Source organism: Chiroxiphia lanceolata, chromosome 12 (genome assembly GCF_009829145.1).
Source record: "Chiroxiphia lanceolata isolate bChiLan1 chromosome 12, bChiLan1.pri, whole genome shotgun sequence".
Lineage (NCBI taxonomy): Eukaryota > Metazoa > Chordata > Aves > Passeriformes > Pipridae > Chiroxiphia > Chiroxiphia lanceolata.
The window spans coordinates 510,465-538,389 of NC_045648.1; the positions used below are offsets into that span (position 1 = coordinate 510,465).

Sequence of the window (27,925 nt, forward strand, 5' to 3'; positions counted from 1 at the left end):
GCACCGCTGCACACAGCCAAGCCTGCTGCAGCCCATGGGGCCAAACTTGGGGATTTATCCATACGGATTTATCCTTACAGATCTACCCCCTGGCTGGCACAGCCCTCCTCCACCAAACATCTGCACCTCAGAGAGGCACAGAGGGGTCACACTGAGCCAGAGTCCCTGTGGGCAGCAGAGCTGAGCAGCTGTGGGAGCCCTGGAACAGACCTTGCCCCCCTCAGAGCAGAAACTGGGAGACCCCAGTGTGAGAGGTGTGTAAAGAGAGAGCTGTGCTGGTCTGGCACAGGGGGATGTCCCCCATCACATGCAGGAGACCCCCACAGCACAGGCTGCTCTGAGTTCTAATGATGCACCACAAACCAAACGTTTTACATCCACACACAGGAGCAGGAGCCATGGGAAGAGCTGTGTGCCAGCCCCCTGTGCCAGCCCCGAGCCCTGTACTGGGCTGAGTTACAGCCCTTTGTGCCGAGGAACTCCCACCCCCACAAATTCCAAGTCCTCTCCAAATTCCAAGAATCCCCACAAATGTGGGACTTGTTTCTGGCAGTTCTGACAGGCAGGGTAGGAGCTCTGCCATCGCAGCATCCCCAGCACCAGGGAGGGTGTCTGAAGATCGTGGTGGGGACCAGTGGGTCCCCAGGAGCACCCTGCTGGCAGCTGGAGGGGGACGGGGCTGGACCTGTCCCCGCGGGGAGGACACAGTGCACCAAAGCACCCTGGAGTGTTGTCACTGCGTGTCCTGGCCCCGGGGAGGGTGAAGCACCGGGAGCCACCCGGCCACATTCCCGGGGCTTTGCAGCCTCTCCTTTGTAAACAGTGCCCGGCTGCCCCGGCTCAGCCCGGCTTAGCACCACTGCCACCTGGGCACGGGGGCAGCCTGGGCGGTGAGCAGCGAACACGTTCTCACCCCGACAGTTATGTGCTCTCCCGTCTCATGTGAACATCCCCCACGGCACCTGCTGCGTCCTGGCAAGGGGGACACCCACCGAGGGGGTTCCCTGGCAAGAGATACACTCACCGGAGGGGTTCCCTGCTCATCACTTCAATGAGAGCGGTGCTGACCCCCCAGACACAAACCCTCCTGCCGTCTGCTTCCATGGCACTGACAGCAGAATCCCGGGAAAAGGGAGTCCAGCCCCACCACCAGAGCTGCTTTGTGGTAATAACAACCCATGGTCCATCCAGCACCAGAGACCCCAGCCCACTTCCCCCCACACATATCCCACATCCGACATTCCCGCATCCCGCCTGCCCCTGGGGCTGTGGTCACCGGGAGACCACGGGGACCACAGCCCTGGAGACACTCCAGAAGAGCCCAGCCCTGGCAGCGCAGCATTACCTGGCACAGGGGCGTCCCCGGGGCCGTTTGGAGCATCGGGGCCGAGGCTGGGCACAGCCGGCAGCAGCGGCAGGATCCCCAGGGCCCGGGAGAGCAGGCGCGGCCCCAGGGCCAGCACCCGCACCCGCACCCCCCGGCAGCAGTGGTTGATGAGCCACAGGTGGACGCTGACCCTGGTTTTAATCTTTACCAGGCACTTCACCATGGTGGCCCAGGGACAGGAGGAGCGCGGGGACGGCCACTCGCCCTCCAGCACGGCTGCTACGGGTGGCACTGGCACTGCTGGCCCGGGGGGCAGGGCTATTTTGGGCACCGAGTAGAAGTGAGAGTGAGGAAAAGCAAAGGGGTGGTACCAGCTCAGGGTGATTTATGGTGGGAGATGATTTCATGCTCTGGCTGCTTCGCAACTGCACATCGGGGAGGGTGTCACATGTAACTGGGTGGCAGAGGTGACCCTGCCTGCTTCCACCCCCAAAACCGGCACAGACGCCAGCCCTGGGATTCCTCAGTGGAATTAAATCCTGTCCCTTGGGACAGGCAGTCCCTGTCCCTGTGCACAGCCCGGGAGCAGGATTGGTGTGGCTGTGCCAGGACAGGGCTGGCTCCACAGCCCAACCAGGCGCAGGGCACAGCCAGGGGGGCACCCACCCCTTCCCCCCTGCTCCTGGGCCATCCCAGGTCCCTCGTCAGCATCCCTGTTTTCCAAATCTCTTTGCATCTTCACAAACTTCTGTGCACCTTCCCTCAGCCACAACACACCCCCAACACCCACCCCACACCGTGTCACCCCAGTGTCACCAGGAGCCAGACACTGCTGTCACCAGTGGCACCACCACAGAGATGTTCCCAGCCCTGTGGGGCAGCTCCAGGGCTGCTCCCAGTGTTTTGCCCTCTGCCAACCCTTCTTCCCAGTGCATCCCACCCCGATTCAGTCCCAGGATGGGGAGAAGACTCCCTGCCCCAGCTTGGTGACACACCAGCCTTTCTGAGGACAAGGCACCGGGGCTGCAGACTCATTGTGTGCACATGTGTATGGGTGTTCATGTGTGGGTGTGGGGGCATGCACAGGTCTGTGTGCCCCTTTCCCGAGCCCCGGTGGTGGCAGGGCCCCCCTCGTGCCCTACCTTCCATGATGGAGATGTGGACGGCTCTCCGCCGGGTGCGGGGCACGCTGCTCAGCCGGGGGCCGTGTGTGATGGACGGGCAGCTCCGGCTCGGCACCAGCCCGGCCCTGGGGACGACAGCGGGGCCGGGGTCAGAGCCAGGACGGTGCCAACACCCCGGGCACGTGGCAGTGCTCCTGCTGGGATCCCACCCTGGGTACCGACCCCCGGGAGCTGCTGCCGGGCTCTTACCGGTGAATCTCAGGGGGCTCCCTCTTGATCTTGGCGCTGGACTCCATCACCTCCTTGGCGACGCGGCCGCTGCAGGAGGGTCAAGAACAGCAGAGGTGAGGAGAAGAGCACGGTACCAGTGAGCCACCACATCCCCCCACGGCACCCAGTGTCCCACCTGGGCCCTCCCCACACACACGACTCCCTGGAGGGGATCTCCCCACAGCTCCAGGGGAAAGCAGAAATATCTGCTGGGAATAGGGGCGATGGAGGAGCCTGGAAAGGCTGAGCTGACACCTCTGCCACCATGTTTTGTTGCTTGGCCTGGCATTGGATACTGGAGACCATGGGATCACTTCCCCTCAGCTGGGGGACACACAGCAGGCATCCAGGCCCTCCCATGCCAGCGGGGAAGGCTCCGGCATCGTGCACCTCACAGCTGGGGTTGTGCTGGGGTCTCTTGTGCTGCAGAGGTGCGAAGTCCCAGGCCCAGGCTCTCACTCCAGCAGCTTTCCCCAGGAATTTAGGGACCATAGTGATTTGTTTCACTTCTTGTTGTTCTCAAACCCCAAATCCACTGTCCTCTCCCCTCCTCCACTCCTGTCCCTCCAAAACTGCAACTCTGGGGGTGGGGAGGGGGATGGCGGCTGTGACACAGAGACAGCAGTGGTGGTGGTCTGGCTGGGGTCAGCACTGCAATGGGGGGATCTCTGCAGGACCCTGAGATGGCCCTTGACTGCTGCAGCCCCAAAGCACCTCCAGGAACTGCCCCTGCTGTCATATTTACCTGTATCGGAACCGGCTTCCCTTGAAGAACAGGTTGCTGCTGGACACCGTCCGCACCTGGCTTGACTTCTCCAACCTGCAACAGCACCAGGAGTGTGTGAGCATCCCACACCGCCAGCCAGGAGCTGGGAATGGCCCTGGCACTGTGTCCTGGCAAAGCTCTGCCCAGTTCTGTTCCCAACACATCCCACTAGTGACCAGGACAGGGGACTCTGAGGGTGCTGGGACAGCATCACTCCCCCTAGACTGACCCCACACCCACCCGAGGGGGGAGCCGTGCATTGCCACCAATGGCAGCGAGGTCAAGTGACAGGAGCAGAGCCCTGGAGATGTGGAATACCACCAGGAATGACCCCAGGTGCAGGCAGCAGTGGGTGGCACTGGCTGGAGGGACATGAGCACTCTGTCAGCACAGTTTGTCCTTGCTGGCAGTGGGAGCATGTCTGGGATGGACCCACTGCCAAGGAGCCTCCAGCAGCTGGAAGGGCCTTGGGCCACAGCTCCCACTGGGTCCCACAGGGCATCAGTGACATCCACGTGCAGCAGCTGAAGTTCTCCAGGGGGCTGAAACCCCACCATGGCCTGGGCATCGCAGGGTGATGGACATGCCTGTCCTGAGCAGGTGGGCACTTGCCAGGGTGGGTGAAGCTGCCATGAGAGACCACCCCCTCTCCCTCCCATCCTATGGGACCTGATCCCTCACCCCAGGAGTGCCCAGTAGCACCTCAGCTGAGCCCACAGTCCACTCTGCTGGGTGCACAACCCAGTGGTAATTCACTGACACGACTAATCACAGGGAGATTTGTAAAGCAATATTGCAATTTCATTTCATGTTCATGTAATGAGGAGTGAAACCTGCTGATTGCAGCTGCTGATTGCAGAATTCCCAGTGGGAATGCATCACACGCTCTGTCTCGCAGTTTGCTGATTAAAATAAAACTCATTACCAAGCACAAAGTGGGCTGGGTTAAGTATGGCATAAGCAGGATGGTGAATCCAAACAGCTCCACTGGCACCTCCTCAGTACTGTGGCTCTGCCAGGGCCACTGGGACAAGGTGGCCCATGGGCAGTGACCAATCCCAGTACCTGGATGGAGCCCAGAGGTGGGCACCGACCCACGGAGGCTGCAGGACACCCCACAAACCAGCACTTACTTGTAGAAAGCCTGGTTCTCAATCCCACACTTCCAGAGGTGTTTGCAGGCTTCTGGTGTCGGGGCAAAATAGGTGAGGACAATTTTCTTCTCCTAAAGGAGAAAGACGGGGAGTTGAGTGGGGAACAGGGAGTGGTGCCCATTGGACAGACAGGGACTGGAGCAGACAGGGCTGGAGAGTGGCACTGGCATGGACAGATCTTGCCTTGGAGCCATTTGGGACACAGGGGTGTTGGAGCACTGGCAAACAGCCCAGTGTGGAGCTGGGCATGGGGGATGGGCAGATGTGTGCCAGTGTTCTGCCACCCACCCCTCTGCTCCCAGCCTTTGGGAACAGCCAGAAATACAACTTTCATAAAAAACTCCTGCTGATGGCTCCTGTGGGAGCCAACTCCACCCAGAGGTGTTCCAGCTGACTTTGTGGGACACAGCAATGAATAACCACTATAATCCCAAAGGCAGCACCTGTGGGAAGGCATGGCCAGGAACTGGTGGGCAGAGCCTCTGCCACAGCACAGCCCAGGGGGGCTGAGGGATCTAATGCCAGAGCAGGGCACCAGTGGGAGCAGGGAGGTGACCTGTCATGGAGCTGTCATGGAGCTGCAGTCACTGTCACCATCCCTGTTCCCTTGCCCTGACAGGTCAGGGTGATGCTGCTGCCAAGTTCCTGAAGAACCCCCTGAAGACATGACCACACTGTGCCCAGGAAGTCCCACAGGAAGGGGGAACACTCACCTCCTTCTGACTCACATACAAGTAGAAAGTCTTCCCTTCGAATTTCATCTTGGTCACCTCATTCCTGGAAGGACAAGGACAGGCAGGTGGGAGCTGTGCAGAGCCCACCTGGCACCACTCTGGTGAGAGTCAGTGTTTGGGACAGCAGGGCAGCTTCCAGACCCTGTTTTCTATCCTGGGAGGTGCGATGGGGTGGTGAGACCAGCCCTGGCTCAGAAACCAGGAGCTGGAATATGGGACACCCCAGAGTGAAGCTGGGGGTCAGCGGTGAGTCCTGGGGAGCTCATCCCATGGGCAGCAGCTGGTGGCAGTGCCAGGGACACACTGGCCAAATCTGGAGATGCTACAGTGACCTGGGAACACCACAGCCAGGCTCAGAGGGTCTGGGGGCATTTGGGACGTGGTCAACATGGGGACGGTGAAGTTTAACGGAGACAGATGTAGAAAATAATAAGTCAGGGGCAACAAAGCTCCGGGTGCACTGAGCACTGTCCAGGCACGTCCCCCCAACCCCAGTGCTGTGGGGGGGTCACCCATGTACCCGAACATCCCTCACAGACCCCGGGGTGACACAGGGCACCCACGGAGCGACTGGTGTCCGGGGTGGGAACTCACCACTTGATGAAGTGAACCCTCTTGTTTCCCTGCAGAACAACGAACCCGAAGGGCGTGAAGGCCAGAAACGCCGCGTTCCCCGACACGTCCTGCAAGGCAACCGTGGCTGCTGGTCAGTGCTGCTGGTCAGCAAAGCTGGCACAGCACCAGCCACCCTCGGCCAGGAGCTGGGGCACTGCAGCAGCCTGTGTGCCAGCTCTGCCAGCACCACGCTGTAGTTACATGGTATCATTTATATATCACATTGACACATAGAATATATGCTATTATCATAACAGTATGTTATCATTGTTGCGATTAATATATCTATTTATTATATATATTGTAACTATACTGTTATATGTCACTATATATAGTTATTATATAGATATACAGTATTTATTTACCATATATAAGTACTATAATATACATAGTTTAATATAGTTATATGTTGTATTATCATAGAATCACAGAATATCCTGAGTTGGAAGGGACTCACAAGGATCATGGAAGCCCAGGTCCTAAACACTGTATTATATTACTAATACATGTAGTAATTAACCCAGGACATGACAACCCCCGGCTGTACTTCTCTCCCTCAGAGCCCTGCCCAGCCAGTGCCCTGGGCAGCGTCAGGCCAGTTCAAAGCCACCAGTTCTGTCTGGTTCAGGCAGCACTTCAACCCCATCCCAACAGCAGCTCCAGGGAAGCGATCGGTGACTGCACTGGGTGCAGGGAAAACCAGAGACACTCAGTTGTGGAAATGTTGTGAAATAGTTGTGGCTGATCAGCAATCCCTGGATTCATCCTGGTTTTGGTTTTGGCCAGCAGGCATCCAGAGGGCTCTTGAGGGATGCTCAGAACAGAAGTCCATCCTCAGCCTGCCAAGGCTGAAAGGCAGAGAGAGCTGATCCCCAACCAACACCTGCACACGGCAGGGTGTGAACCCCAGATTCAGAAACCTGCCACAGTTCAAGCCCTGGGCTGCCCAAAGTGCTCTGGCTCTTTCCCAAATCTGGGAAAGCCTTCAGGAAAGGAAGCAGGGTCTCAGCAGAGTGATGTACCCTCCTGGGGGCACAGAGGCTTGGTAGGGGCTGAGGGGGGGCTAAAGGGGGCATAGGACCCTGCACAGGCTCAAAAACCCTGTGGATGTGGCACCTGGGACATGGGTTAGTGGAGGGTTGGCAGTGCTGGGGGAGTGGTTGGGCTCAATGGTCTCAAAGGGCTTTTCCAAACCAAACAATTCCATGATTCTCTTTGCTTAGGCCAGAAGTTCTGCCCATCGTCTGATACAGGGAAATGAGGGAACCCCTGTTATTCACACACACACACACACACACAACATTCATGCAGGGATTGATGTCTGGAACAGTTACCAAGGATGGCACCAGCAGCTCCAGTGAGCCCTGCTTAAGAAGGGAATATCTTTTTCTATGTTTGCATTTTTGGGGGAAAACTACTGCAAGACCATGAAAACTTCAGACAAACAGGACCAAGTCAAGGGGCACTGAACCAGGAATGCCTGGTGGGAGGAAACAGCCCCTCATCCCAACTCTTCCACAATCCATTGGAGAAGAGGGAACAGAATCAGCTCCATTTCGCTTTGGATCCTTTAAGCACATTAACAGCAGCTCTTGATGAATTAGGTTGAATTCTGCTAATAGACCGAAAAGTGTATATATTTGTCCTTAGCTGTTAAAAGAACATGAATCAGTGTAACTCAAATATATTTAAAAATGTTCTTGGGGTAAAAGAAAGGCAACTACCTGACTTAACAGCAAAGGTCAGAAATAGGTGGTTCCTGGCAAGAGCACTGGTTTAGATGGAATTCAGAGCAAAGCAACCCCCGGGGCACTCACAAACAGCCCATAAATGGGGAACTCCCCCAGTTTACTGCAATTGTGTGTTCACGTGGCACAATTCAGAGAAAAGCCCTGAGGGACAACAGTGCAGGCACGGCCTGAGGGGAGAATTCTCTGTCTGCTTTGTATCCCATATCCATCTGCATGTGATGGGATTATCAGGGAGCAGAGAGAACCACAGACAGTGACATCCACAGTCAATAAAGAGCATTTCCAAAAGCAAACTGGATTACGGGCTGGGCAGAGCAGAGGATGGACTGTCCCTGGTAGGTTAATGCCTCGTTGTTCCTCAGCCACTGACCCTGTTACTGCCTCCCAATGACCTCCTTCAGCAGCAGATGATTGACCCCTCTCTTACAGCTGTCTGCATGTGAAAATGCTTTCCTACAGCTTCTCTGGACACCCCCTGGGAGGGTTTTGGGGAATCCAAGTGGAGCAATAGCTTTAGGAACTGCTTTAGGAACTGTTTTACCTTGCATGGGTGTGGGTCAACCCCGTAGGTCTCCAGAGTCTGGGCTTTCCTGAGAAAATTCAGCTCTGAAGTAGCTGGTGTCTGCCCACTGCAGGAGGAAAAAAACAGGAGAAAAAAGAATATTCCATGGAAGAGAGGAAAGGCAGCTACTGGGATTCTGTTAACAATGAGGCATCGGCTATGGTTCATTCCTGTTAGATTTGTTATGGGATCAACAGGAGCACAGCACTGGAACCCAGCCCATCCTCTCCTGCCAGTTCCTTCCACAGGAGCCACACTGAACTGGCAACACTGGGAAGGGCCAAAAAGGAGCATCTGCCAAATTTAGAGATGAATTCCCTACTTGCAGCAGAGACATCTCATCCAGAGGGAGGAAAGGGGAGTTTGGGGGCAGAGGGCAGCAACCCCTGCATACAAGGACACAGTTTACACACTTTAAGGATTGAAAATCCCAAACAGGGATAACAGTGCTCTGAGCACCAGCAAACCCCACAGCCCTGGTACCTCAGCTCCGACTTGTGGATCTCTGCAATCTTCCTCTCCAGCTTCTCTGAGTGTTTGGGGAAGAACTGGAACTTGGAGCTGTAGCCTTCTGGGTGCTTCCCCGGGTCGTAGTCCCCAATCTCAGCTGGTGGGAGACAGATCCAGTTGGGAAGAGCAACACAACCAAAGCACACTCCCCATCCCAGCAGCACCCAGTCAGGGCTCAGTGTCCCCTGGGAAAGCTGCTCCAACCCCACTGTGCTTCCCACTGGGAGGGATCATTTGTCAGGCATTAACTGCATCCACTTAATTCCATTGCTTATGTGGGAATTGCTTGGCAGCAGACGGTCACAAATGTATTAATTCCTCGAGATGCAGGAGCAGGCAGGAAAACAGGCAGAAGGGCAGAGGCTGGACGAGCCAACAGGATGCTCCCAGGGAACACCACGGCCGGAATGCAGGGGAGACCCAGCCCCCATCCTTGTCCTCCCCCAGCCCAGCCCAGCACTGGGGGGTAATATCAGTATTCCAGGTGCAGTGAGCTGCTGTCAGAGCAATAATGGAACCCGTGCAGAGCATGAACACCCAGAGCATTACCCTGCAGGATGTAGGCAGCCAGCAGCGCCGCGTCCGACGTCTTGCACAGCAGCCGCCCGTGGTACAGATCCCTTTTGATCTGCAGGAAGACTAAGTACCTGGGGACAGGAGGGAGAGCCCATTCATTAAGCCAAGTTTAAATTCCCCAAACAGGCAATTTAGATGTGGAGTATCTGCCTCCAGACACTTGCTCTGACATCTCTCTCCCAGCAGTTCATTTACCAGACCTGACACTCGCCGGGAGTGAACCAGGGCTGATCCTGGCCAGGACTGGGGCTCAAATGGGGCTCAAATCCACACATCCCAGCCCTGTTCCAGCCCACAGGGACATGATGCCTACTCTGGGGCCAGCACCCAGCCCAAGGGCTGGTGGAGATCTCCATCAGCCTGGATACCCTCCGAGTTTCTTCACGGCACCAGAACACAACTACAACCCCCCAGCCCATCCGAGGTGCCCGAGGATGATGCTCTGAAGGGGATCTCATGGTCCACAGCCCACCAGCAACTGCTGCACTTCCCAGTCCTGCATCTTCCCCTGTCTGCTCAGCTTCCCATATGACATGATTTTTCTCCTTCCCAAACTTTCTGTGTCCTTTCAGGTCTCAGCACACGCTCCCATCCCTCCTCTGTCCTTGCCAGAGACTGGCACAGTATCACCCAGGGGGAATTGCCTCCTGTGCTCACCCATCCCTATCTCCATGCCCAGTGAAAAGACAAACTATGTTGGAAAATTACATATTTAAATAAATTTAAACCTAAGTAACAGTTTGAGCTGAATCCTGTGGTGTTTGGGAAAACCTTTAGATGATAAAATGTGAGTCACAGAGGGAAGGAGCAAAATGGAGTGCTCAGAAATGCATTTAAATAACCAGACTTACACTCTGCAGTCTCTCGGTCATGCCTCATTGCTCAAATCCATGTTTACGATGAGATAAACCACTAATTTGCACAGATAAAATATATTAAAGAGAAATCAAGATATTGAAGTGGACTCTGTCCAGGGGAAAGTGAATTTTAAGCCTAGGCTCCAGCTGCAGCTGCAGGCACACCTCAAATGGTAGCAAGGAGGGACAACTCACCTGCATGGGACTCAAACTGGACCCATGGAGGTGACAGAGGGCACAGTTAGATGAGGTTTTGGGAGGACATTCTTCGCTGTGTTCCACTGTCTGCCATGGGCAGGGACACCTTCCCCTACCCCAGCTTGCTCCAAGCCCGGTCCAACATGTCCAGGGATGGGGCAGCCACAGCTTTTCTGGGCAACCTGTGCCAGGCCCTCCTCACCTCACAGGGAAGGATTTCCTCTTATCTAACCCTTTACTCTTATCAGTGTGAAGCCATTTCCCCCTTGTCCTGTCCCTCCAGGCCCTTGTCCCAGGTCCCTCTCCAGCTCTCTTGGAGCCCTTTTAGGTGCTCCAAGGGGCTCTCAGGTCTCCCTTTACAGAAGGTGCCAGCTCAGAGCCCTCCAGCAGAGGCTCCAGCCCAGCTGCCCCAGGCAGAGTTGACCCTCCCCACCCCATCAGTCAGGGGCTGGGGTTGATGTGCTCCAGAGATCCACAGCCACGGCTTGTTTTCCAGAGCTGCTGAGATTGCTCCATGAGTTCTCCTCATGTCCTTCCTCCTGGCAGGAAGAGTGGCCTGAAGAGCCCCTAAAGATAGAACTGGGAGAAGCGCTGTCAGGTTCTCAGCGCAGTTATCGCCCAGCGCTGCCGGAGCGGCCGAGCTCCTGACGTCAGAGGGATGCGGCTCATTGCTCCCGGGGACTGCCAGGGGAACTGCAGGCACTCCAACCCTTCCCCACAGACTGAGCACAGTAAGGACACCCTGAGCTGAGGACAGTGGCAGGAGTGTGAGCAGCAGCAATGGGCATTCCAGGGACAGAGCCATGTTTGGAGCGCTCTGCCCTGGAATGTGGGTTTGGAACCGACTGCAGTCAAAGACCAAGCCAGGGGGTTTAATCATAGAACCCTGGAATGGTTCGGGTTGGAAGGGACCTTACATTCTACCCCCCTGCCACAGGCAGGGACATCTTCCACTAGACCAGGTTGTTCTAAGCCCCGTCCAACCTGGCCTGGAACAATTCCAGGGATGGGGCAGCCACAGCCTGTGCCAGGTCCTCATCGCCCTCAGCCTCTGCTTCCCACCAGGTATGGCAGCTCCGTGTGCTGACTCAGCACAGATGGGGATTTCCAAGCTTTTCTCCCACAGCTGGGACAATCCTGAAGTGCCCAGGTTGGTTTGGAAATCTCAACAGCCATTGCTCTCCCCTGACTACATAACAAAGCTCGGCCCTGTGCTCCTGCCCTGGCCCAGCCAGTCCTGCCCTGCCCATACCTGGTGATCTCCTCCTTCAGCGCCGCCGGGTCTGTGGGGTAAAACTTGACTCGGAAGCACATGGTGAAGGGGGGCTGGGCTGCAGGAGAACAGAGACACTGTGTCACCAAGGGGCAGGGCTTTCCCCTTCATCCTCAACCACCCTGCTTGAGCATATGGTCAGATATGCTGGGGGTCTCACCCACCTGCCCCATTCCCCCCAACCACACCCACTGCCCGTGGTAAGGAGGGAGCAGACAGGCAAGGAGACATTCCTCACTGCAGTGGCCATGAAGTGCAAATGTCCCTGATAAAGCTGTGGGGAAGCACCAGCAACTGGTCACCCAAACCTCTCCCCACTCCCAAATCTCCTTTCCTCATCCCCACCCCTGCTGTCCTGGTCTTCTCACAGATGCTGGTGCCCCGTGCTGGGGGGTCATGACCAGCTGTGGCTGCAGTGGGGCTGGTGGTGAGTGATCCTGCTCTCAACCCACCAGAACAACTTTTGGGGGAGCCTTTTTCTCGGAGATAGGCTGTGAATTGACCCCACAAGGGACAGGCTGGAGAAAATGGAATATATCTAAGATGGAAGGAGCACACACTGTCTGTCTGGGACACCTACAACACTCACCCCGCATCTGCTTCACAACTGACTTGGTAAACTCCAGCCAATGCTGAAAGGAAAAAGAAGGTGATTAAAGCCTGATGGCTGTGACCTCACAAGGTGGGAAGGATAAGGAAGAGGAGGGTACTGCTCCAGGTGAGAAAAGCCACCTGAGTGTCAGTGAGTGTCCCTGGAAAGGAAAAGGAGGGAGTGGGGGTTCAGACTGGACCTGTCTCACAGTGAGGGAGAAGCTTCTGTGCCCAGCTCCTGGCCCATCATTGGTTGCTCCCAAGGTTACAGCCTTGGCAGAAGGTGCCTTGGGAGCAGGAATTAGTTGTTATATTGATCAGTGGGAAGCACAGCACAAGGCTGTTATCAATAGCTGTGTCTGGAGTGTGTTCGAACTGGTTCTCAGTCACAGCCAGGGGGGGATCAGCTCACTCTGCACACATTCTAACTCCGAGGAAGTGACAGGACTCACTCACTCACACAGCCTTGGTGTGGGAATGCAGCTCATTGGGCCCGTGGGTCTGTGTGCCCCTCTGCCAGACCTGCTGCAGCTTCCCGGGGCTCAGCAGGACACGGATCCGTGCCAGGAGCCGGGTCAGACCAGGTCCTGCCGAGCTCCCAGCTCCTGCACTCCCACGTCTGGTCTCACTCTCCATCGCCCGAGGCAACACTCAAGCGTTTGGATCCCCGGCACAGAGCTGTCAAATGGCCTAATCTCGGTGTTAACACGTGAATCAGTGCTAGAAATGGTCCTGCAGACCCGCTACCAGGGGATCTCCCTCCTCACTTTGCTTTGCAACAGCATCACATCTCTCACTCTGCAAACTCACGATGCCTCCAGCCCTCACACGAGCATCCGAGGGCCGGGTGAGTCCCTCCGGCTCACACATCCCAGCCACTGCCGGGGACTCCGGGAGCCGGGACACTGGGGCTGCTGCCAGAGCCTGGTGCATCCCAGACCCTTCCCCCGCAGGGCAGGGGGTGTCCCCAGGGTGCTCAGAGGGCCTGTCCCATGGGCAAAGGAATGACCCTGTCGGGGCACCCACAGATCCCTGTCCCAGCAGCAGGGCAGGGCAGGGCTGCGGGGGAAGAGCCTCTCATCACCACCTAAACCTGATTTTATCTCTGACCTTTGCTTCCCACCGGTTTTCAGCGGCGAGGACAAGCCTGACACCCCTCCCCCGGTCCGGTCTCTCTCACCCTTTGCTTGTCGGGGTCCACAAATCGGATGCCGAAGTAATCCTTCTCCAGCAGGTTCAGGTGGTGGCAGAGAAGGTCGAACAGGTACTGGCCCTTGGCATCTCTCTGCAGGACAAAGAGACTCAGTGACCGAGCAGGGGGAAGGGATGGGGGGGTAGAGAGCTGGGGGAGCGGGGTCCGAAAATTGTGAAGTGACACCAAGGACAGTGCAAACCCCGCACACATCCCTGTGTGACATTTTCAACTCAGAAACCATCTCCCATCCCACCCAAGGGGCAGCAGCCACGAGCAGGATCCCACAGCAGCACCAGACCGAGCATTAACGGGGAATTTAAAAGTATCATAGATACAAAATCTGCTACATCTCAGAATTTTTTAACATTTCATTTCCAACGCTGCAGACTGAAGCACACAACTGGGGCGCTGGGAGCTGCTCCACAGCGGTGCTGGCCCTGGACACCGCGGTCCTTCCAGCACATTGGCATGACAAAAAACCATGATCCCACCTCGCAGGATCTGCTTCTTATCGGCCTCTTCCTTTATCTGGCTCAAATTGCAGCTTGCCGCTAAACAAAGGGGGGTTTGTCGCGGTCACCCTCGGGCGATGGGTGCTCACCCCCCTGCCCTGGGCTGTTGTTATGCAGTTCAGAGGTTTTGCCAGCATACACCCAAAAACTCTCCTCCTCCCCTTGGCTGGGGGGCGCAAACACGGCCCCCGCAAAGCACCCGCTGCTTTGGCTGATGGTCGATCGTTTGAGTCATTAACCTTTAACCTTTCAGTGTCTCCCATCCAGAATTCCCACCTCATCCGTACCCGCTGCCCTAAGGGGGACAAGCCCCCGAGAGCCCGGCCGGGCCCGGCCGGAGCTGCTGCTCCTCGCAGCCAGCGGCTCCTGCTCACCCCGCGCATCAAAGGCTGCTCTTCACACCCACGCTGCCTCCCTGCTTCCCACAAATACATTGAATACGTTGTTTCCTGACAAATACAGAGAACACACGCGTTATCTGATCAAATGAGTGCGTTATCTGATCAAACAGCCGCTCAGCAGACACGGGCTGCGCTGGGGGAACCCCACGGGACGGCATTAACCCATTCCTGGGGTGCCGCACGCGAAATGTGTTTGTACAGGTTTGAGCAGCCGCTGACACCGCGCCCTCGGGGCCGGGCCTGGCAGCACCGAGGGGATGCGGGGTGACCCCGGCAGTGCTGCCGCCGAAGCAGGGGCTGCCCGGGCCCGGGGTCCAAACCCTGCCCGGGGAGAGCCCGTCCTGCCTGCCCGGCTCTGCAGCACCGGCAGCGGCACCGGGAGTGGAGCACAGAGGAGTCAGAGGTGCCCTGGTGCTCTCCCGACCCGGCACCTGTCCACACCAAAGTAAATCACGGAATCACGGAGTGTGGAAAAATCCTCCAAGACCATCGAGTTCAGCTGTCCCCCAGCGCTGCCAAGGCCACCACTAACCCATGTCCCCAGGTGCCACATCCACACGGCTTTTAAATCTGCCCAGGGATGGGGAATCCACCTGGGCACCCTGTGCCAGGGCTGGACAGGCCTTTCTAGGAAGGAATTTTCCCAATATCCAACCTAAAGTTTCCTGGCACAGCTTGAGGCCGTTCCCTCTCCTCCTGTCCCTTGTTCCCTGGGAGCAGAGCCCGACCCCCCCCGGCTCCCCCCTCCTGTCAGGGGGTTGCAGAGAGTGAGAAGGTCCCCCCTGAGCCTCCTTTTCTCCAGGCTGAGCCCCCCCAGCTGCTCCTCGTTCTCCAGACCCTTCCTCAGCTCTGCTCCCTTCTCTGGACACGCTCCAGCACCTCCATGCCTTTCTTGGAGCGAGCACCGGGGTTTTGGAGCTGCTGCTAAAGCCCAGCGGAGCAGCCCGGCTGTGCCCGCAGAGCCTGCGGCAGGACCGGCCGGGCTCTGCAGTGCACGCACCGAGCTCGGCTGAGCGCGCTCTTTCCCCACCTATTAGCCAGTTTTTATCCAGCCTGGCAGACTGGCTGCAGCTGTTCGGGCAGAGGGGAGGGCGCTGGGAGCGCTGCCGGGAGCGCTGGCAGCTGAGGCGCTCTGCAGCCGCAGCACGGCTGGCAGACGGGCAGGAGCTGTGCGGGCAGCATTCCTGCCAAGCCTTGGGAGAGCCGGGACCGTCAACAAACAGAGCTCCCCGCAGGCAGCGGGTCCTGCCAGCCGGGAACAGCGCTCCGGCAGCGCAGAGCTCACCTCAGGCATCGCCTCTGCCAGCTCTGCCCCCCTGCATCCCCCTCCCTCCCGGGCAGACAGCAGGGCCCACCACTTACCCCTGCTGGGATGTCCACGTGCACCGTGGCTTTGGAAAAAATGAAAGATTCCCATTCCCATACTCAGGAAACCCGTATTTCAGCTGCCTCAGGTGCAGCCCCTGGCCGGGCTGGGATGAGGGTGCTGGGGGGCATCCCCAGCTGTGCATTCCTGGTGCTGCAGCATCCTCAGCCCGGGTCCAGCAGAGCCCACCCCGCAGAGGAACGAGATGCCAGCCTACAGCTGGGAGAAAAGACACATGGGGAGCAGGAGGGACCCCAGGGCCACCCACAGCAGCCATGCCCCTGTCCCTTGTGCACGGCTCAAGGAGCAGACACTGACATTGGAGGCAGCTGATCAGCTCCAGCCTGAGCCAGAGGCTCCTGGGCCTGCAGAGCCAGTGCCTCCCAGGACCCCAGGGCCCACCTGCCCTGCAGCCCTCCCTTGGCAGAGACATCCCTTCAGGAGGCTGGGAAGGAAGGGAAGGGTCCCCATGGGCTGCTGCTTCACTGGGAACATGGCTGTGGATGGCCCTGGGCTCGATCCAGGGCTGCAGTGCCCATCCATTCTCCCAAAACACAAAGGAACTCCCTCCCAGGGACCACAGATCCCTTCAGCCTGTGCCCCTCACCCACTGCCCTGCTGCCACTTGTGCCTGGGGACAGGGAGCAAACACCTCTGGCTGAGCTGGAGCCACTGGCCAGGATGGTCAGCCTGTGCTGGGCACTGGCACTGCCGGGAAACGAGGCTGCTCCACCGTGAGCCGGGCTATGGATTTAGGTGCTGAACTCAGAAAACCATGGCCTGGATCGTGCTTTATTAATAGGCAGATCAAGCTCTGTGAGCACCATCCATCACTGTCCCCAGCACTGCCCAGTCTGGGCACAGGGGCACAGGCAGGGAGGAGGAACAACACCTGAATTCAAATCCCTTCTCCTGAGCCAGAGCAAGTTACTTTCTGTTCATTAAATAGGATTCAGTTTTTCAATGAGGACTGAAGCAGCTTGAGAGGAGACAAACGGTGGCAGCAGCTTGGGAGCAGTGGGACAAAGCCTGGGCCCTGCTCACCTCTCAGGTATGGGATCACCTTCCCAGCTCAGCTGTTACCTGCTTTGGGAAGGCTGGACCTCTTCCCTCATCAGCCAGAAAATAGTAATAAATGTTGGGCTTATTCTCTTCCCCTAAAGAAGGTCAGTCTGCAGGCTGAGCTAAAGGAACGTCTGGCACAGACACAGAGGTTAAAACAACTAATAACAGAAAATGCATAAACAAAGATACACTCCTAAATCATTCCCAGATAGACCTGAAGGGCTCTCTGAAGGGCTCTCAGGCCCAGAGCCACTGCTGCAGGAGTGCAGGGCTGATTCCACATCCCCCCCAGCATCCCATCCCTCTGCACCTCCCAGAGCAAATGTCACAGGGATTTGCCCCAGCTCCTCTCCCTTTTCCTGCCTCAAAGCAGGATGGAATGCTTTCCTCTGCAATTTTCATGGAGGAATTGCAAGGACGGACAAACCAGACATCCCCCAGTGCCTGGAATGTGGTGAAAGTGTGAAACCACAATGGCATTACAGGGGGAATGTTCCCTCTTTGATCTCTCTAACTTGAATTAAACATATTCTAAATTAATCATTAGCAAAATGTCTTTCAGGAAATTATCTGAACTGCCTTTACAAATCACAACTTAAAAGAGCTCTCATTGCATAACACCGGCTTAAATATTCTGCGTTTGGATCTTTATGTGTTCTTATAAAATGAGACTCCTGTCTGTCTGAAGGTTTTTGAGGTCAGCCTTTCGGGGTGCCCGGGCTGATGGGGAGAGCACACCGGGATGCCAGGCTGGCACACACCACACCGAGGGTTTGCTGTGGATGCCAACACCTGCCAAGGACTTCCAGTGTCTGAGGGTGCCTATAAGGAAGCTGGAGAAGGACTCTTCATCAGGAACTGTGATTGGACAAGGGGGAACGGCTTCTCACTGCCAGAGGGCAGGGTTAGATGGGATACTGGGAGGGAATTCTTCCCTGTGAGGGTGGGGAGGCCCTGGCACAGGTTGCCCAGAGAAGCTGTGGCTGCCCCTGGATCCCTGGAAGTGTCCAAGGCCAGGTTGGACGGGGCTTGGAGCAACCTGGGCTGGTGGAAGGTGTCTCTGCCCATGGCAGGGGGTGGGATAAGATGGGCTGTAAGGACCCTTCCAGCCCAAAGCAATCTGGGATTCTGTGATTCCATGACTTAGAACTTACAAACCCTGGAGGAAGTGCAGCCGAGCAGAGCCCCGTGCCCAGACACCTCTGGGGGCCATAGGGGCTGTGTCCCTGTTATCAGCCCTGGAGTGTTCCAGGGGAGGCTGGGCTGGGCAGCCAGCACGGCCCTGCTGCTGCTGCTGCTGCTGCTCCAGCACGGGGCTGCAGAGGACAGCTGGGATCACCAACACGCTGCTGTTCTGGGTCATAATGCCCTGATTGCCCTGCTCTGGTGTGAGCTGAGCCCAGGCTGCGGGAGCTGCATCGTGGCACAGGCAGCTGAGAATCTGCAGAGCTGCATTTTCTGTCCCTCAGCCCCATCACCCTGATGCACTGTCAGGCAGCACTGCTGGGGTCTGACCCCTCAGCTCAGAGCCCACATTCTCCCTCACACCTACCTTTGGCCAAGGGTGTCACTGGGACTGGATCTCATGGCATTCCCCATTTCTGTGGGATCTCTGGAGCCCTAAGCACATCCCAGTGCCCCAGTTCATCTCTGCAGACTGGCTGAGCTCCTTAGGACAGCGAGTGGGTTTGGGGGACAGACTGTGGGACCACACTGATTTGGGGTGGGAGGGCTGGAGGGGAGCATGGCCTCGAGGTCCAGCTACCTGCACTCATGGCAGCAGCCACAGCACCCCAGTGCCCACTCTGGTTGAGGGACAAACCCTGCCCAGGGGACACTGCCAGGGAGGGGGGCAGTGCTGCTCCCAGGCTCCATCACTCCCTGTGCTGCTCCTTGACGAAGCCCCTCGGAGCCATCCAGCCCCACAGCACCTTCCCGAGGTCCCTGAGGAGCAGGAACCTGTCAGCAACAGCTTCATCCTGAGATTTATTGTGCTCTGCCAGTGGAGCTCCTCGGGGGGCCTGGGAACAAGCTCTTCCAGGGAGTTTTGTGATCACTTTTTATGAGGGAGACAGGGCAGTGCTGTGCTGATGGCAGGGAGATCCTGCTGGGATTTTCCAGTGGGAAATGCACCTGTGTGATGTGGGTGATGGGAATCTCCCTGTGCCAAGGATGCAGCGTCTCAGCATCCTCAGCCTCTCAACAGAGCTCAGCAAACTCCATTTGGGACCCACCTGGCCCTCAACCTGCATCCCAGCCACTGCCAGCCCAGCATCCCAGTCCCTTCCCAGTGTGGAGGAGCCCAAAGCTCTCACCAGCCTCTGTGGAAGTCCATAAGATGCACAGTGCAGGATACAGAAATTCAGCACCATTGAGTGAAAGAATCTTGCTCAATGTGCTGCAAAACAGAACCCAGGCTCTGCAGGGAGATGGGCACCTGCAGCACTGGCAAACACAGAACCCCAGGGGAGTTTTAAACTTAAGAAGATTAAAGTAACCTTGCATTCTTTGCTTTTCTAAGCTCCTCAGCCAAAATTAGGGTCATCCACAGACAAAAAAAAAGAAAGAAAAAAAAAGAGAGGTTTAAAAATAGCAGCTCATCTGAAAATGAGTGAAGGGCTCACTTCAGGCAGGAGTGTCCCCAGCCTGTCCTGGGGCTGTGAACTCGCTGTGCCCAGGGACAGCTCTGTGCTGCAGGCTGGGACCCCAGTGCCTGGTGGCACTCCAGGTTTGGGGGATGAGGGAGCTCAAATGGCCACAAGGGACTGGGAGAACACAGCTCACATGGAGCAACACCAACCTCCCCCAGCTCTGCTGTGCTGGACTCCCAGCCCCATCCCAGCCCCATCCCAGCCCCATGGTCCTGGACCCCCAGCCTGACCCTGTCAGCCCCCCAGCCTGATCTCCAGCCTGACTCTGATCCCCAGCCCCACTGCAGAGCTGAACCACCAGCCAGACCCTGACAGCCCCCTGGTCCTGGCCCCCCAGACTGACCCCCAGGCCCCCCCCAGCGTTTGCAGTTCTGGGCTCCAGCACCACGTTCCCCCACGGCCGCTCTGCGGATCAAGCCCAGGATTTACAGAAGCAACAGCAGCAGCTGAAAGCGGCTCCTTCCTGTGTTATTTGGGCTGGAAATCTCCTTGTGGGCTGCCCACTCGTCCCTGCTTCCTGAGCTTAGGAGGAGATTATTTTTTTAAAGGAAACTGTCAAAAAAGTCTATTTTACAAAGTGAAGTTTAAGCTTAAGTCTCTTTGGCAGCAACATCTGAGCTGGGAGAGATCAAAGGCCCTCCAGCTCCATTGCCAACATGAAGAGATCTTCACCAGCAATTTGACTGCAATATTGAGCTTTAAATGCTTCATTTTCCAAGTTGGGCATTGTGCTGTACGAGCCCAGGATTTATCATCCCTCGGACAAAGTTAATGTTGGCTCTGCAGGCAGGGCCAGGTCCTCCTCACTGACAGCTCTCAGCCCTCTCAGGGAGCCAGAGCCTCAGCTGAGCTGTGGAAATGGGAGGAAATGGGCAAGAAGAGGCCTGAGAATATTAATTTCCAGGCAGGGAATAAGCAGCCCAGAAATGTGTGAGGACTCCTGGAGCAGAGCACTCCAGCCTCTAACAGGGAATGTTACCTGTGCTGAGCCCTCTCTCCCTAAGGGCCCCCAGGGAGGGGCTCTGGGGGGCAGGAGGGCTGGAGGATCCCCCCAGTGTCAGGCAGGTGTCCCCAAGGACAGGACGTGTCCCTGCCAGGGCAGGGCTCCGGCAGCTCCCACAGTGCCCACGGCTCCTGGGCAGGTGCCGAGACCTCCTGGGGATGTGGGGCAGGAGAAAGGTGCCCTGAGATCACAGACTGAATAAAACAGAGTCCCAGACTGGTTTGGGATGGAAGGCACCTTAGAGCCCATCCAGTCCCACCCCTGCCATGGGCAGGGACACCTCCCACTAGCCCAGGTTGCTCCAAGCCCTGTCCAACCTGGCCCTGGACACTTCCAGGGATGGGGCAGCCACAGCTTCTCTGGCCAACCTGTGCCAGGGCCTCCCCACCCTCACAGGGAAGAATTTCTTCCTAATATCCCCCCTAACCCTGTCAGTTTGAAACCATTCCTCCACATCCTAGGGGGAGATGCTCTGGGAGCCATCAGTGAATCCAGGACTCCAGGAGAGAGCCCACCTGCTCCACCACAGCCCACCAGAGCCCACAGCACCTGCCCACCCAAGGAGACTGCGAGTAAGGAAAAGGGGTTTTACATAACTCCAGTGTAATCCAGTTATATTTATAGCATATGCATTTCAGTATTAATTCCCTGTTATCTCTAATCCTTCCTCCTTGCTGACACGGTAATTTCTGTCTTCAAGACTTATCCAGGCAGTTTGATCCAGAAGTTTATAAAGCTCTTGAGAAGGAAAGTTCCTAATGAAGGGACTCTCGGAGCCTTAAACTCCAGATTATCGATTCCTGTCTTAATCCCCGCAGGTTTTTCAAACCTTTCACATGCTGGCGTGTGCAGAAGGTTCACCACGGCTCTCCATCACAGAATTTCAGCTGCTGATGTCCCATTTAGGAAAGAGTCCACAGTGGGACATCAGTTGAGCACAGTTTTAAATCCATTAATAATCAGGGACTTGTGGCAGGAGCACGTGCCAGGCTCCCAGCAAGCAAAGTGATGGGGCTGTGACCCTGTCTGCTGCCCCTGCTGCATATGGGGAGGTTTTGTCTCCTTGTTTGATGAGTTTTCCTGACAGCTCCGCATTCCCAAGGCCTTTGGAAAACTCATTCTGTACTTTCCCCTGAGCTTACCCAGCCCGGCACTGCAGCTCTCCAGGCACAATCCCACAGCCCTGGCATCTTCCTAGCAAGGAGTGGGAACCTTGCTGGAAACAGAGCAGAGCAGAGCAGAGCCATGCTGTCCTCCCCCACCCCACGGCCCCAGAGGGACAGTTTGTCCCTCCCTGCTCCTTTGTCACCACAGTGGCAGTGCCAGGTGGGACCGATCCTGCTCAGCCGTTCCCTGTGCTCCCCAGCGCCGATCCCGGGGGGCTGGGAGAGACCCTGGCTGGGCAAAAGGCACCTCTGCTGAGCCCCATCTCTCCCAGGGTGCAGGTCCCTCATCCCTGCCTGCTCTGGCTCCCTGAACAGTACCAGTGGCATGGACGGTGGCACCGGAGCTGGGGATGGCACTGGAGCAGAGGGTTGGCAGTGCCAGTGCTCACCAGACCCCAAGCAGCAGGGACAGGACAGGGCTGACCACCAGGCACTGCATCTTCCACAGATTCCATCAGGAATGTCTCCCGCCCAGGCTCCATCCCGATGCTGCAGCGCCGGCGTCAGGGCCATCTGTCTGCAGCAAATCCTCCTCAGTGAGTCCCAGCCAGGCACAGCCAGCACAGGCTCCTGCCAGAGCGGCAGCTTAACACCCTGCAAATATTTACCGTGGATTAAATACAGGGATTTTTAAAAATTAATTAAAGGAAAGATATATTTGAGGTTTGTAAACCATCCGCTCGAGGTTGGCAGGCGGGTGTGGTGCCTCCAGCCAGCTGGGCAGGGCAGGGCAGGGCTGCAGGGACCAGCTGGGTGGGGAGCAGAGCTGACCCTCCCAGGGGGACCCCACATCACCTCTGGCAATGGGATGGAGTAAAGAATCTACTACTCTGACTCATGTAAGGCAAGAAGTAGTTTTTGTCCATGTTTCCCCTGAACACCCACAGGGGTACCTGGAGCCCCAGCATTCCTTGGAATTAGTGATTCCTTTCATCACTGGCCCAGGTTGCCCAGAGAAGCTGTGGCTGCCCCTGGATCCCTGGAAGTGTCCCAGGCCAGGTTGGACAGGGCTTGGAGCAACCTGGGCTGGTGGAAGGTGTCCCTGCCCATGGCAGGGAGTGGGATGAGATGAGCTTTAAGGTCCCTTCCAACCCAAACCATCCTGGGATTCTATGAACTATCATTTCCTCCATCCATCCCAACATCAGCCAGCACAAGGCAGGACATCCCCACCTCCTAATCATGACCCATCTGCTAATCACTACCTGGGCTGAGGAGCTCCAGGCTTGCATCAACCTGGATCCTGCCACAGACACTTCCAGAGGATGCACGGAGCATCCCCGAGCCCTGACAGCTCTCCAGCAATCCATACCTTCCCTCCCAGTGACTGATGACATGTCACCTCACATTCTGCTACCGTGTAGCTTTTATGAATTAAATTTAGAATTTATAAGTCTATAATTGAGAGGCACTGAAAATCTCCCTCCATAAAACCAAATTGGTTTTTCCAATAACTCAAGTCCCCTTTTTCATTCATGCAGGCTGGAGTGGCTCCATGTGGCTCTTGTTGAAATTGGCTCTCCCCTGCCATTAGCATGCAAAGGGCTCTCGGTGCAACCAGCTCTGGTATATATTATTTAGAGGTTAATAAACATGTTCATAGGGATCATCTAGTGATGAATATTGCCTTGTCAGGAAGTCAGCCCTCCCTGCTGCAAACAAGAAGGGTACTGCTAATGCAGGTCAGACTGTCTGGAGCACGTAGGAACCAGAAATGCTTTGGCAACAGAGCTAGGAAGGGTTTGGAATACCAGGAGCAGCTGGGGGGGCTCAGCCTGGAGCAAAGGAGGCTCAGGGGGGACCTTCTCACTCTCTGCAACCCCCTGACAGGAGGGGGGAACTGGGGGGGTCAGGCTCTGCTCCCAGGGAACAAGGGACAGGAGGAGAGGGAATGGCCTCCAGCTGTGCCAGGCTGGAAATTGGGAAAATTTCTTCATCAAATGGATTGTGCAACCCTGGCACAGCTGCCCAGGGCAGGGGTGGAGTCCCCATCCCTGGGCAGATTTAAAAGCCGTGTGGATGTGGCACTTGAGGACATGGGTTAGTGCTGGGGAAGGGTGGGACCCGATGATCTCAGACGTGTTTTCCAACCTCAGTGACTCTGTGCCACAGGGTTAGTGTCAAGTGCTGCTGTCCCTGAGCTTTTGGATTTGTACCTGGGGGTCCCACTGGCTGTCGACTCCTCCGGTACCTGTGCAAGGTGGAAACCATTCCATGGACCTGAGTTCCAGCTGCCAGCCTGGTCCAGCATCTCCCAACTCCAGCAAAGCTGGGCCAGAGCGTGTGGAACCCTCAGCTGTTTGCAGAAGACAGGACAGACGTGGTGAGCTGTGAGAGGCAGGACAGGCTCAGCACCCTCCTCTTTCCACCCCTGTAGCCCATGAAGAGCTGCAGAGGTGTCGGGGGGACCCCTCAGGACAGGGGTTCATGTGGTCCCATGAGGAACTGCCCTTTGGAAGCAGCATCCTCTTCCCTAACCCGCGGGAACGAGCCCTGCTCTCTGTGCTCAGCTCTGCTGCACTCACAGCCGAGGAAACAAAATAACCCAAACACAAACACAAATGTGTGTGTGCCACGGGCACCCAGAGCACCAGCACCCCCGGCTCTCTTGGCAGCGCTCCTGCCGAGCCATTCCCTTCCCTCCAGCAGCCGACTGCAGCACAGGGCTCAGGGGAGGGAAGAAAGGAAACTATAAATGCTTCATAAAAAATTTACTTTTCATGAAAGTGAAGTGCGGCGCTGGAAGAAGCACAGGGGTGAGGGATGCAATGATGCCCAGCAAAGCCACAGTCCAGCTCTTCCTTCGCCCTCTCTGGCCCTGGCAGTGGGGGGAACACAGCAGCTCCCACAGGACACGATCCCCAAACCAGCCCCGGGGTGTCCCTGTGGCCGCGCTGGACCAACCGCCCCAGTGCTGCATCCTGGGGCTGGAGGGGGTGCTGAGCACCCAGCACACCCAGGAGAGTGGGCTGAGCCCTGTCATTTGCTTGTACTCCACCAGTGTCAAGTGTCCCCAAACTCTTGTTTTTTGTGTTGCAAAAACGGCTGCAACACAAACACTGTGAGACCCCTGAGCACAGAGCTAAAACCCCGTGAGAGGGGTCCCCTGCACACCAGGCCTCCACCAGGACCAGTGCCAAGGATTACAGCTTCCCCAGAACTACTTCCCACAAAAGACATGGATTCCTGCAGGCTCCCAGATGCTTAGGGGGGAGGTGGGGCTCAGCTCATGCTCCAACAGATTTAAAACCAGAGCTGAAACAAAACAACAAAAGTAAGGGAAAATCCTGACTCCAAACACAAGGCAGGTGTTCAAAACTAAGAACAGGTTCAAAAACAATTAAACAATTAATATTTCCATCTCCTGGAATTGCACGTCAAGAATAAAGACCATCAGGCACCAAGAGAGGAGCTCGAGCCTCGTGATTGAGGCAAACCAGCTTTTATTTGTGCTACAAGAATGACCATATGTGGAATCCTTCTGGGAGACTGCAATCAGTCAGATTAACATGATAATGAACTCTGATTTACCCAGCCACGGGAAGATATTTGTCCTGGGAGATGTGGCATTGCTCTCTGAATATTAACAAGGAGGACTTGGATTTTATAGCCACAGACAGCACTGGGCTGCAAGAGGGTTCATCATCCCAGGGGGTGATTTCCAGGAGAGGCAGAGAGCCCTTTCAAGGTGTAAAATGATCCCCACTAACAGAGGGGCAGGGAGCAGAAACTTCCCAATAAATGTGACAGTGCCTTCAGCAGCAGCAGAGACACAGACCCCAGCGCTGCAGGGGAAATCTGCACCACAACAACGTTATTTTATCAATAACACAGGGGGACAAACCTCAGATAACACCCTGGGCACCACACAGGGAGCACAGGTGAGAGAGAGAGAGAGGAGAAGGAGAGTCCAGCCTTGTGGAGAGCAGCCTCACAGGCTGGAAAAGCTTAAACTGGAGAAAATGCTGCTCTTTCCAAAAGGGGGGCTGGGGAAGGCTGTGCCAGCACCAGGGTGCTCTGGGCCACCCCCTGCTGAGTGGGGATGCTGTGGGCAGCAGGGATGCTGCCCAGCTGGGTTCCCACAGCAGGAGCTGTGCTGCTCCCCCCTCCCCTTCCCTCAGACAGGACCTTTGCCCATGGAACTCAATTCAGGGGGACTGGGACAGGCAGCAGCAAACCTGCCCAGCCCAGCCCTTCTGCCAACGTCCCCATCGCTGCCACCGGGGCAGCTTGGCAGCTCCTGCAGGCACTGCCAGACAGCACTGGGACATGGAAAGTGGAGAGACCTTTAGGAGGGGCCCCTGCCCCCAGCACCCCCTCCAAGGGGCTGAGGCCACATTCCTGCAGGGATGCAGCAGCACAGCCCGTCCCATGGCAAGCAAGAGCTCTCCAAGGAAAGGGCACCAGCCCCAGCCCCTTTTCCCCTGAAGCCTTGGCCAAGAGGGGCAGGCAGGGGCTCCAGCACAGCATTCCCTCTGCCCACCTGGGAGCTGAGCACTGCCAGCTGCCAGCCTGGGCCAGGAGTGTGTGAGCAGGGCTGCAGCAGGGAGTGTGTGAGCAGGGCTGCAGCAGGGAGTGTGTGAGCAGGGCTGCAGCAGGGAGTGTGTGAGCAGGGCTGCAGCAGGGAGTGTGTGAGCAGGGCTGCAGCAGGGAGTGTGTGAGCAGGGCTGCAGCAGGTCTGATCACAGCCCAGCTCTCCACTGAATGCTCTACAAGCTTGTTGAGCAGCTGGGGGTCAACTTCAGAGAGCCTGTGTTTTATTCATCACAGGGCTGAGACAGAAGCACGCTCAGACGAGAACCTGGAATGATGGCAGAACCTTTAACTGGTGTTTATGGTGCCTGTCCCTCCACAATCCTGCCCTGCTTGGCACAGGACCCTGGGCTGTGCCTCCCTGTGCCCAGCCCTGTGCTGTGCCGCCTCAGCGGGCAGGGGCTGGAGCTCCTGCTGGGAGCAATGCCACAAAAGTGACAGGTCATAGATCACCTCTCATCTCCCTGGTTGCCCAAACCACCCCCTGACACCAGCCCAGTGCCCACAGGGAGCCAAAAGCACTGACTTGGTGCCGGAGGTGCCAACTCAGGCTCCTGCCACCTGCAGCCCGTGGCATCACAGACCCAGGGCTGCCACTGCTGCAGTCCAGCCCTGGGGATGGCCCATCCCGTGCTGGTGCCACTCACTCTATCAAGGGGTCCAGGGAGTCCTGGACAGGGCTTTGGGATGCACCAAGGACTAAAACCACCCCTAAAAACCCGAACCAAAAAATCCCCACTTTGCTTCCTGGGTCATCCAGAGCCAACTTGTTTGTTCCCCTCTCTCTAAGCACATTTTCCTCTCTTTTCTAGGGTTTTACGTTGAAAGAAAAGCTGACCTGGAACTGCAGAATGGATCATTCTCCCGGGCATCACACACAGACCCTACAAATCCACCAGTTCTTTTCTCATTTAAGATTTCAGCTGCTCAGGTCCACACCGAGTATTTACAGTGGGCTGTGGTTTGTGGAAAAGGAAAGGAAGAAAAACTGCTTTGGCTGCTGTGGTTTTACTTCCAAAGGCTGCTGGATTGATATTGGGAACAGGCTCTGGAGCGATGTGTTTGTCATCTCAGCAAGGTCTTTGTTTTGCCTCTGGGTTTAAAATCTCAAAATACATATTCAATTAAATGCAAATGCCTGCTTTCACCTGGGACCCAACAAAAGCCTTGTGAAGTGAACACTGACCTTTCACGTTCCCTCTCCATGGCTGCCTGCCTTCTCCTGTGTGTCAAAGCCTTTCAGGAAGATCAAGACTGGTGACCTGGCTGGGAAGAAAGCAGCACCCTCCTGGGTGAGCTGTGGCCAGTAATTGCTGACCCACGGAATCCTGGAATGGTCTGGGTTGGAAAGGACCTTAAAGTTCATCTAGTCCACCCGCCCTGCCATGGGCAGGGACACCTCCCACTAGCCCAGGTTGCTTCAAGCCCTGTCCAAGCTGGTCTTGGACACTTCCAGGGGTGGAGCAGCCACAGCTTCTCTGGACAACCTGTGCCAGGGCCTCCCCACCCTCCCAGCCAAGAATTCCTTCCCAATATCCCATCTAACCCTGCCCTCTGGCAGTGAGAAGCCACTGCCCCCTGTCCTGTCCCTCCCTCCCTTGTCCCCAGTCCCTCTCCAGCTCTTCTGGAGCCCCTTTAGGCCCTGGAAGGGGCTCTCAGGTCTCCCCAGAGCCTTCTCTTCTCCAGGGGAACCCCCCCATCTCTCCCAGCACAGGGACACCCAGT

The 27,925-nt window shown here is 56.6% G+C and overlaps 1 protein-coding gene across 3 annotated transcripts in view; it reads right to left on the reverse strand.

Annotated features, from left to right (window-relative positions):
* The window catches only part of FRMD5 (FERM domain containing 5), a 75,382-nt gene that overhangs the window by 3,147 nt on the left and 44,310 nt on the right, over positions 1 to 27,925 (reverse strand). For 2 of the 3 annotated variants that reach the window (XM_032700504.1, XM_032700502.1), the window contains exons 1-12: positions 13,489 to 13,717; positions 12,307 to 12,349; positions 11,697 to 11,775; positions 9,363 to 9,460; positions 8,787 to 8,910; positions 8,283 to 8,370; positions 5,970 to 6,058; positions 5,355 to 5,418; positions 4,621 to 4,712; positions 3,467 to 3,541; positions 2,701 to 2,769; positions 2,470 to 2,576 (exon numbers count right to left, since the gene is read on the reverse strand). In XM_032700504.1, coding sequence (XP_032556395.1) covers positions 2,470 to 2,576; positions 2,701 to 2,769; positions 3,467 to 3,541; positions 4,621 to 4,712; positions 5,355 to 5,418; positions 5,970 to 6,058; positions 8,283 to 8,370; positions 8,787 to 8,910; positions 9,363 to 9,460; positions 11,697 to 11,775; positions 12,307 to 12,349; positions 13,489 to 13,713 — 1,153 coding nt within the window. In that variant the 5' untranslated portion in view covers positions 13,714 to 13,717. Of the gene's footprint in view, positions 1 to 2,469; positions 2,577 to 2,700; positions 2,770 to 3,466; positions 3,542 to 4,620; positions 4,713 to 5,354; positions 5,419 to 5,969; positions 6,059 to 8,282; positions 8,371 to 8,786; positions 8,911 to 9,362; positions 9,461 to 11,696; positions 11,776 to 12,306; positions 12,350 to 13,488; positions 13,718 to 27,925 lie in introns of those variants that run through there. The other variant, XM_032700503.1, reaches the window with a different exon arrangement.